Source organism: Fragaria vesca, linkage group LG3 (assembly GCF_000184155.1).
Source record: "Fragaria vesca subsp. vesca linkage group LG3, FraVesHawaii_1.0, whole genome shotgun sequence".
Taxonomy (NCBI): Eukaryota; Viridiplantae; Streptophyta; class Magnoliopsida; order Rosales; family Rosaceae; genus Fragaria; species Fragaria vesca.
In genome coordinates, this window is record NC_020493.1 from 8390727 (window position 1) to 8401239 (window position 10513).

At 37.9% G+C, this 10513-nt stretch overlaps 2 protein-coding genes across 2 annotated transcripts; one reads left to right on the forward strand and one right to left on the reverse strand.

Moving 5' to 3' along the window:
* LOC101292194 lies at positions 1–1283 on the forward strand. Its single transcript, XM_004293964.1, has 2 exons — positions 1–544; positions 631–1283. Exons 1-2 carry the CDS (start codon positions 16–18, stop codon positions 930–932), a joined length of 831 nt encoding a protein of 276 aa, XP_004294012.1. The 5' UTR covers positions 1–15; the 3' UTR covers positions 933–1283.
* A 4607-nt stretch (positions 1284–5890) lies between these two features.
* On the reverse strand, positions 5891–6900 carry LOC101292488 (transcription factor bHLH36-like). The gene is made up of 3 exons (XM_004293965.1): positions 6724–6900; positions 6182–6520; positions 5891–6041 (listed from the first exon to the last, which is right to left on the reverse strand). The coding sequence occupies exons 1-3, from the start codon at positions 6856–6858 to the stop codon at positions 5952–5954; spliced, it is 564 nt and encodes a 187-aa protein (XP_004294013.1). The 5' UTR covers positions 6859–6900; the 3' UTR covers positions 5891–5951.
* Between the last annotated feature and the right edge of the window lie 3613 nt (positions 6901–10513).

Below are 10513 nucleotides of genomic sequence, written 5' to 3' on the forward strand. Positions count from 1 at the left end.
TCACTCTCACTCAAAATGGGTTTTGCAAAAGCTCTAGTTTTTGTTCAGCTCTCTATTCTCCTCCTCAACTCCTTCACCGTTCTTGCTGACTTCTCCGCTATCGAAGCTCAGTCACCGGTGCCGCCGCGCCACCACGGCTACTATGCACACCCAATAGCCGCCCCTGCCCACCCTCCCACTCACGGCCACCACCACCACCACCCCAAACCTCACCCTCACCCTCCAACCGTCGCCCCGGTTCACCCTCCGGCTCACGCTCCTGCCCACCCTCCCTCTCACCACCACCACCACGCTCACCCACCTTCCGTCGCCCCGGCTCACTCTCCTTACCACCACGCTCCTGTTAAGCCTCCAAGCCACCCTCCTGTTAAGCCCCCGAGCCACCCTCCTGTTCACCCCGCACCACCTGCTCACGCTCCTGCCCCAGTTCACCCTCCTAAGAAGCCCTTCCCTCGTAGCTTCGTCGCCGTTCAAGGCGTCGTCTACTGCAAGTCTTGCAAGTACTCCGGCGTCGACACTCTCCTCAACGCCACCGCCATCGCCGGTAAACATATGTACACGTTGTTTTACTTTCTTAACTCCGCAAATATTACTCAAACGAACACGAAATGACGTCGTTTTACTGTGTAGGTGCCACTGTGAAGCTGCAGTGCAACAACACCAAGTACCCGCTCGTCGTTAAAGGCACGACGGACAAGAACGGCTACTTCTTCATCTCAGCTCCCAAGACCATCACCACTTTCGGTGCACACAAATGCAAGGCCTTCCTTGTCTCCGCTCCCACCACCGCGTGTTCCAAGATCAGCGACTTCCACGGCGGTCTCACCGGCGCCGTTCTAAGGCCAACAAAGCCATTCGTGTCCGAGAAGAAGCTCCCCTTCCTTCTCTACACCGTCGGTCCTTTCGCCTTCGAGTCCAAATGCCCTCGTTGATTAGCTAATTTACAGTCGCTGCCCCTCTGATTCCTAGAAGACTGTGTCGTCTGCTGTATTATTAGGGTTTGAGTTTGAAGGGTTTCCCCCCACTCTATAATGGATGGTTTAAATTTGGAACTGTGTTGCTTAATTACTTGGTTTTACAATAATTAATAACAGTTAATTTATCCACATCCTCTGTTTTTACTGTTTTTGAAGTTGTAAAATAGGAATCGGCTATTTTTACGTGTAGTGAATTGATGGGTTCAACGGTCATAAGCAGTTTAAGTGGGTACTATTTTGTACAATGGCAGACATGTAGCTTTCACTTTCACTGAGAATAAAGAAAAGCTTTGAAATTGTGAATTTACGTTTATATCCCCATGCGATTAACAACCATTGGATTCCATTTTCGTGAAAGGTCCATTTGATTTTCATCGTGTTATGTCGTTTAACCCAAGAAAGGGGAGCTATATATCTCTAGCGGGTCCTATTTTTACCTTTGAAAAAAAGAGGTCCTTTTTATTATTGGAACCAAAAGAAAGGTACCCTAGTGCGGTAAGGACAACACCATATCTGTTCACCATGTTCTTTAGGGTGTTCTGGATAGGTGAAAAGTTGATCAAACCATGTGGATTGTTGTGTTTGTTAATTTGGTGAAGAAAATGGGAGCACTGGTTCAGTAATTTACCATATGTTGTGTAGGAAGATGAACTACAGACATTGTAGGTGGTCGGTCGGTTCGATAATACGTCTTCCGGTCTTCGTATTGGGTGTGGATTCCGTTTGATCCTAGATCGGGGACGTTTTTTAGAAGTGCATTTGGTAATTGGTGTTGTTTTGTATGTAGTTTTGAATCATTTTAATACGAAATGATGCAATGCACGAACCAGTACTGGGATGCATACATTATAAATTCAAATTCGGGTCGGTATGTATTGATTCTGTTTCCTTTCATGGTTTTGTTGTTCAGTGCTTTTTCTTGCATCATGATAACTTGAACCTTTTTTGTATGAAATTTAATTAATTTAAGAGACAAAAGAAGTAAGGACAGTCAGAGGACTTGTGTGGATGTTGCAAAGCTATCATCACTACATTGCATGATGACCAATATTGCCATGATTATACAGATCTGCTTTTGTTTTTTCTTCTATCTGTTTGATAATTTGTAATTCTTAGAGATATGCACGCCAAAGTCGAACCTGAATAATTCATGTAGATCTGAAGTTGGAGCTGATTTTTGGGTGACAATCAGAGCTGAGTGACTGGTACGTATTACACACCTCTCCAAGCTTTGCCACTTTTGTTTTTGAAACTATCATGGGATATTGGGATTCATGGCAAGCTGGAGCACATTTGGGTATGGTAATTGTAAAGAAAAAGTCACTGGTATGGATCGACAGTGATGCATATGGACCAATACTATAAGTTGACGGGCGATGAAATTGTATGATTTAGCGACTTTCAAATTGCTTTTACATGTGTCTTAATTAAGTTACAATGAGTTTTTCTAATGCGGAATACTAAGTTGAGTTACAATTTATCGATGTGCTCTTAATTTTCATTATTATTTGAATACATATATAGTGATCGTGGTTCACGTTATAGCAAGTTTGAGATTAAAAAAAAAAAACAGAGAGATTAGAATAGAGCAAGTAAATAACTAAATATTGGTGCAAAAATGCCATTGCCCATTTCAAAATTCAAACTCTAGCATATCATCTATTTATGTTTCATTTCATTGCATGTCATCTTGAGTACTTGACTCTGTCTCTGCATCATAATGGAGGACTGCTCTTCTGCGTGAAATTTGAAGACAAAGTCGTCGGAAAAGCCAGAACTTCTGTGCACAAAGAGCTTAGCAGTTAGCACCCACTCCCTGCCAAATATCCAATAATGTCATCAGACTCGTGGAAGTGCCCTGCCCTGCAGCCCTGGTAATGTTTATGTCACAAAAGGACTATACGCTAAACACTGATGTCACCGAGCCCAAGTTGGTAGGATGAACTGAAAAACCAACTGGCCCATAGAAACAATAATCCAAGACTTGACAACCAAACACACAGGAATCTGGGAAAATGAATACACGAATTACGAATATGGCAAATAAATCATACAAGGAAGCAGGCTAAGGAAGAAGGAATGACTTACATGATCAATAAAATACTGAAGAATACTGTGATAAAACAAAGATAATTCGGTCAAGTTCTCCAACGTATAATCTCATACGTATAAATATCTACGACATATACGTACAGAAGTATATAGCCACATTCCAACAGTGAGTAATCACATAATACTTCAAGTTGCAGTAGTAGTACTAGATCCATTGTAGCCTCTCAGATACCCTTGTAGCTATCGCTGTTGGTGCAGACTCGCCAATCCACTCGATCATGATGAACCAACACTAAAACGAAGTGTATAAATTGCTAGTTACAGTACTGTCTAAGTTTACTGATCAAGCTAAACGTTTATTAGCTTACCTTAGAATCTATTATGTGGAAAATGGCATCTTCAACAACTGAGAAACTGGCATTGACAATGTCAGCTAGCTCCCTCATCAAGAAGCAAGCGAATCCACATGCTAAATTAACATGAACTGAGAATCCAACCTATAGTTATCAGAACAACCTGTAGTGCTGAACCCAGTTCACGAATCTCTATCTGTGCTGATTATAACCCCATATCAAGTCCAACAAATCCAACATTGTTATTGTTCATGATCTTAGTTACTCGCATTAGGTTGTCTTTCTTCTCCCTCGTTTTGTCCATGTTGCTCTGCAACTTCTTGGTGTAATTTAATTCACGGCAAGGTCTAGTTGATCCGAGAGTGATGCTGCTACTTCCTGCAATATTACAAGGGATCCCATCAGCAAAGTGATTAAGTTCATTTAGCTATAGATACAAACTATGCACATACACACAGATTCAAACACGACGGGCATCATAAAACAGACACTGCATTAACATTATTATCAACTTTAACAATGCATCTAATACTTCTTATCTTTTTATAATACGGGTCATCCTGCAAATAAGCCTCCACAAAACTCCACATACACAATTCATAACCTGGTTATATTTCAATATTACATTCTAAACGGGCTTAAAAAGGATCTCTTTGGGTTCTTGCAGATATATTCATCCCTACAACTTTAATCTTGGTTCACATATAACATATATGGTTTCGATTCGATCATCCTTCCCAGGACCCATAAACAGAAAACGTGTATAGCACTATATATAGTTCGTATCAGAAATAGTTGAAAGAGAGAGAGAGAGAGAGCACAAGCTTTTAAAGTAGCTTTAGGTCTGATTACCAGAACCACATTCAAAACTAATATATGCAGTATGTTTTGTTAAAGATATGATTTGTAGTCGCACACGTAGTCTAAATTCCCCTTAACAGGATATTATATACAGTGAATTGCTATATGTGCTTGTTAAAGTAAGTTTTGATGATAAGGTCTAATCATACACAAATCACTGAAATCAGACAAAAAGTCTTTGCTCTCAGCCTCTCATCTTGTGATATTATGTGTTTCCTTTGATGTTTTTTCTTCTTCTTGTGATCCTTGTTAGGCAAGTGAAGAAAGGTCGTGAAATTGCACTTCGCCTATCTAATTTATCGGCAATGCTAAGTGAATAAACATTATAGGGAAATCATCTATGCTCACTTTACGTGTCAGTAGATGATGAATAGCATAACCCGTCATTTATAACAACATAATGAAACATTCTAATTCAATGATGTATATGCCACGTAAAATTTAAATGGTTTTTGAAAATATAGTTCACCTAGCATCGCTCGTGGCAATATTTAATAATTCCTTAGGTAGAGATTGGCAAGTAAGCATGGGTTTGAGAAAGTTTAGGGTGTATATGCTTTCGTCTTGGGCCAGTGTGACATTCTCTTTGCTAGATTCAGCTCACTTTAGTCATTTCGGGATAGAATGGACCATGAACATATAAAATCTGATTTGGTGTGTTGACGACTTGAAGCTTTAGGGGTTTCCAGAAGTAGTGAATTCCTCAACACACAAGTGCATAATGCATAAGAGCTTTCTGAATTCGTTCGTTAATCAGAACAAGTGGGAGCTCATACTATATTGAATTTATAAAAGTGTCGAGTTCGATCACTTTGCTTCGTTTGGTTTTCTATTTTCACTGCCGTGAAATCCTTCGATTCAGTTCTTTGGTTCTGGGATTTGGTACGTCACTGAATTGGTTTAATTATTACATGCATGATTATAATGTGGTGCTTAGTTAGCAAAGACAGGCATTTTTGGGGTTGTTGTTAACAACTTTTTATAAGCACAAAGTATAAACATGCATATATAAAAACACACTTATCGTGGAACTTTAGGGCACGCATAAAGGAGCTTATTACAAAACTCACAGAATAAATTGAAGATGACCTAATAATTAGGACGAAGAACTCTGTGCCTATAGCCCTATACTTCTTCCTTATCTTGTTGCGCAAGTAGAGAATCATCTTCTGACCGATATAGATCGATTTGATCAAGAAATAGAGCTATACAGAGCTATATATGTCAGAGCTATACAGAGGATATGATGGCAATCCGACTGAATTCCAAATGGTTGTTAATGGGTTAGGATTACATATTACACTATACTGAGCTAGCCTTATTATTTTTTCTCTAAGCTTGATTTCTTGTTCGTTCTTCTGTAACCAAAACCATACAGAAGTCATGTCATTCATGGCGTGATCGGCGTCTATATTGTTTCCCTGTATTACAATTCTGTGAATAGATTTGAAGGTTTCTCAAGCTCTCTTATGAATATATTTAGTACCAGCTAGGGAAACAACAAATTTACCAACAAAGCTTCAGATCACCCTAGCTTGTTAATTTCTACTACGAAATATCAACTTCAATATATAGATTAAAGATACAGATCACCAGCAGCCGAGCTAGGAAACATATATATAAATAAACGACTTACAACAAGACTTGATATATAGCTAGAAATGTCTCTAATACATATATTGCAACAGAGAATGATCATGTAAAGGCTTCAAAATGCAGTACTGCTAGCTTCGTTCACAAACTTCCTTAGTCTGTCGGATATCCTTGCAGCTACCGTGCCTGGTGCACACTCTTCGATCTATTCATGATCAAGAACAAAGAATAGATTCATGAAGTGATATCATGCTAATAAATTTAGATTTTTTTTTTTTGAGAAAAATTAATTTAGTTTATTGAACTGTCAGGTTTTATGAATAATGTTGATGATGATTTGCTTACCTTAGAATGTATGGTATGGAAAATGGTATCCTCAACAACTGAGAAACTGGCATTTACAATGTCAGCTCCCTCTTCAAGAAGCAAACGAATCGCCCCCTCAAACATGAACTGAAAATCCAATCCAGTTATCAGAACAACATCTAGAGCCGAACCTATTTCACGTATCTCGATCTGAGGTGATCCATTTGGTCCACTACCATAAGCTCCATTTCTGTTATTGGTGATCCGTTCTACTCCCATATGTCTGTCTTTCTTCGCCCTCAACTTCTCCAAGTTGGTCTGCAACTTCTTAATATAGTTCACAGCTGCATCTATTTGATCTGGCAAAGAAGTCACTTCCTGCCAAAAAAAGAAACAAGGGATCCCATTAACAAAATAATTAAGTGCACCAGATCCAAATGTGGCAAAGTGTATATCGACATGTCTCAAAGAGACTCTACAAGAGGCAGTGTAAGAGGAGATGTCAGAAGGAGCATTCTTAAGAAAAATGCCGAGAGAGAGAGAGAGAGAGAGAGAGAGAGAGAGAGAGAGAGAGATGAGACCCTTGAGTGTTGATGATGGGGTAGAAGAGAGTTGAGCTCGGAGTATAGGGCTTTCATCTGATTCCTCCTGTTCTTCTCAATGGTTTTTCTGTCAGCTCTACATGAACTACTACTAGGGTACTGCTGCTGATCCATGAACAGAATAAAGCTATAGCCTTAGCTGAGTATACCAATTAACCTACAGTAAGAGGAACCCCAATTTTCCAACCCTGCAAATTATAATGACATTGGTGATTGGTGATTGGTGATGATTTATATCAAAAACTTAATAACTAGATGTTGGTTTGTCATCAATTTCGTTGCAGAAAGAAAGCGAAAGGTGAAATAAAAGCAAAACATTATAGACTCAACACAGTTATGATTAGATGCTGTGCTGTGGTACTGGAAAAAGGTGTGTGCAGATTACACAGGCAACATGGTCCCTACGTACGTGCTCACCACCAGGGGCGTAGCTAACTAGGGGGCGAGTGGAGGGTTCAGTTCTTAAATTTTCAAAAAAGTAATTAGTCTTAATTTATATTAAATATTAATGAAAATAAACATAAATTGACCATTTTCTTCTAAGAAATCCTTAATTAGTCTTAAATATTCCTCAATAATAATAGAATGAAATACAAATTTATATTATTAAAATACTTAATCCAATTAATAAAATCGTGTCCAAATGTTTCTTACCTTACTAACCCTTATTAATATGTAATTTAATGCTTTAAATTCCATTTACGATTTTTTTTTCTTTACAAATAAGCTAGCTAAATGGAAACAACACATTAATGTTTACCATACATCGACATATATTATCTCTCAAAAAAAAAAAAAGTAACATATTCCTTTTCAATATTTATGGTGCATGAAATTTTAAAAATCTAAAGTTTATTCTAGATGATTTAATAGTCTTTTTCCAAGAGCGCATGCTTATTTACGAATTGGTACATAAAACAAAAATATTGTTGAAATTAAGTTTGTGTCATTCTTTTAAGAAAAATTGTGTTGTTGTTAAAGAGTAACTGAAAATAATTTAATTTTTTAGTTAATCAAATTTGACCCTTCTAAGTGGGATGTCCGGCTACACCACTGCTCACCACCATCCTTGACCATCAGTTTGATGCGGGAAGCGTGAACACAACAGTAGGTGGCTCCGTCAAGCGTCAAAAGCCAAGTGAGATAACGTTGGAATCCACCAACGGCAACCTTGAATCCACAAGACTACGGTTTCTCGAATCCATGAGAAGTTCTGGAATCCACTAGGATTTTGAGAAAACTCAAAAGTTTTATTAAGATGAAAGATTGTCCTAATACAAAGCATGATGGAGCTTATATAGACATCCATACTAAGAATTACAATCATAATCTAACATTGAAACCTAAGAATCCAAATTAAAAAGGAAACAAATAACCCTAAATAAAAGAATTCCTAACAAGAAAATAAAACTACCCTAAAAATACTAAATGCAAATCGAACAGTTAAGACGATATCTTTTGGTTTAAATCTGATAGGGCTGACTAAAATAAGTCTTGTAGATCTCGTCGTTTCCATTTCGGAAATGTATAATACATCGCAAACGGACATTATGGCCAAAAGTTACTTCAAATCAGATTTAATAGATTTTGCGCGATAAACCCGAAAAGTCTAAAACATCTTGAATATTCCAGCGGCTAGCCACCTCATGATATGAGAATTACCGATTTTCAAATCATTCTTTTTAATTAAAAGCCGCTTCCTTACTTTCATTTTTTTACTGTCTAAATTTGGCCCATTCTCGTCCTACGTCACAGTTTAATTTCCACAGATGAAAACACACAAACCAGCTGGCTAGCTGCTGGTTAATTATATTTCACCACTGTGTTTATTTCGGCTTTCACTAACCCCAGCCTAGTTTAGACTTCGATCTGAACCAAAACTACAAAACGAAAGCCTTCTCAGAGTGATCATCTTAGACATTATCATGTCCAGATCAAATGTTTTCTCATAGAGCTGAGGATAGGAAGATCACACGCAAAGTTTATCTTTTTTTTTTGGTCTAAATATAAAGTTGTATTAGATGATCAAACAGATCCACAACAATACAAGAGATACAAACATGAAACAAAGACCCATAAGCCCAGCAATTAAGACAGACATGTCCAGCAAAAGAAAAAATAAAGGCTCTAAAACACTTGGCACACACAAAGTTTGTCTTGCTTGTGCATTTATACTCATCGATATATCCTAACTATGAAATTGACAATGGGGAGGGAGACTAATCACAGTTGCTCATGTTTCCTAAATCTTTCAATGTTTTTTCTATTCTTAAAAACATCAACAACGGGAGAAACATGTTCAATGAGATATACTGCATCAGAGTACGTACGTAGGGTAGCTTGCCATACATGCTTTACTAATTTGAGACCCAAAACTAATTTTAGTCCAAAATAAACAGAAGACTAAAAACTAATTAAGATCGAGTTGATAAATACATTCTTCTTCGCAGTTCTCCTATCCTTGTTCTTTCCTTCTCTAATTAAGCAGAGAATGATAACTGAAAGATGAATAAAACCAAAAACAACATAAAGTATTTACCTAGTACATAGACAAACTAGACATGGATGATGATGCTACTGCTATCTGGTATCTTCTGCCTATCACTTTCAAATTTAGCTATCATGCAAACTGTATATAAACTACCTTTTTTCTTTCTTTCTTTCTTTTTTTTTCTTTTTTGCAGCGTGTATATAAACAGTACACTCCTTCTTAATCTTATCCAATCTAGCTGATGATTTTTCGAGGCTGAGAACTGATTGGCTGCTTATATTCCCATTTCCTCCATGTGCTTAGAACAATCTCTGGTCTTCCAGAGATATTTTTGGTAGTTTTGTTTTTATGAGCATACTCTAACTTTGAATTCTTTAATCTTCGGTTCACATTAATTCTTTCAATTGGTTTGTCACTTTAATTGTCCTTACCAGGACCCATATATACAGAAAACATCAAGAGCTGAGCACCTTATCTATTTTCAGAAACGTACGTACTGTCTGATCAGTGTGAATTCAGATGACACCCTTTAGCTTTAGTTCCCATTACCAGAACCACAGGATGACATTTATATAGTTTTTCTTTAAGATCGAGCCAGATATTGTTCTTATAAATTGACAATGGGGATGGAGACTAATCAAAGTTGCCAAATATATGCATACGTATGTTGCTTTACATTTTGATGATGTCTAATCTTAAGGGAATTACAAATCAGACACATCGATCGTCTTTGCACGATGATTCTGATACAACATATATGGGGTAGCTATTCTTGCTTTTTACACAGAAAAGCTTAAGGACAGTTGTAATCTTATGAGATGCTGTGGTCAGTGGCGGAGCCAGCCCGGTCTTGACTGGGCTGGAGCCTAGGTGAGTTTTTGAAACTTCAGAAAAAAACCTACATCACATCTGATATTAGGCATACGATGGGCAGCAAGCTGATTGGATGATCTTTAGGTTGGCACCAATTTTATGTCGCTTTGCCTTCAATCCTTTTGGCTGCTTGTTACGTTGCAACTTCCCATTTCCTTGTGTTTTAAAAGAGTCATTATCAGCACAAAGCTAGATTCATGATTTTCACTAGGACAAAGCAAAACCTTGTCAAACAAAAGTCATCCCCTGTAGCAGCAAACTACTTGCTGCACTGCACCTCTCTTCTTCTGGAAATTGACTATTCTTCCTTTCATGAGTCTCCTTTCCTTTTGATCCATGGTTCCTCCATTCAATTCAGGGGAANAAATATTACAATTGAACTAATAAAAGGTGAAGTGATCGGGT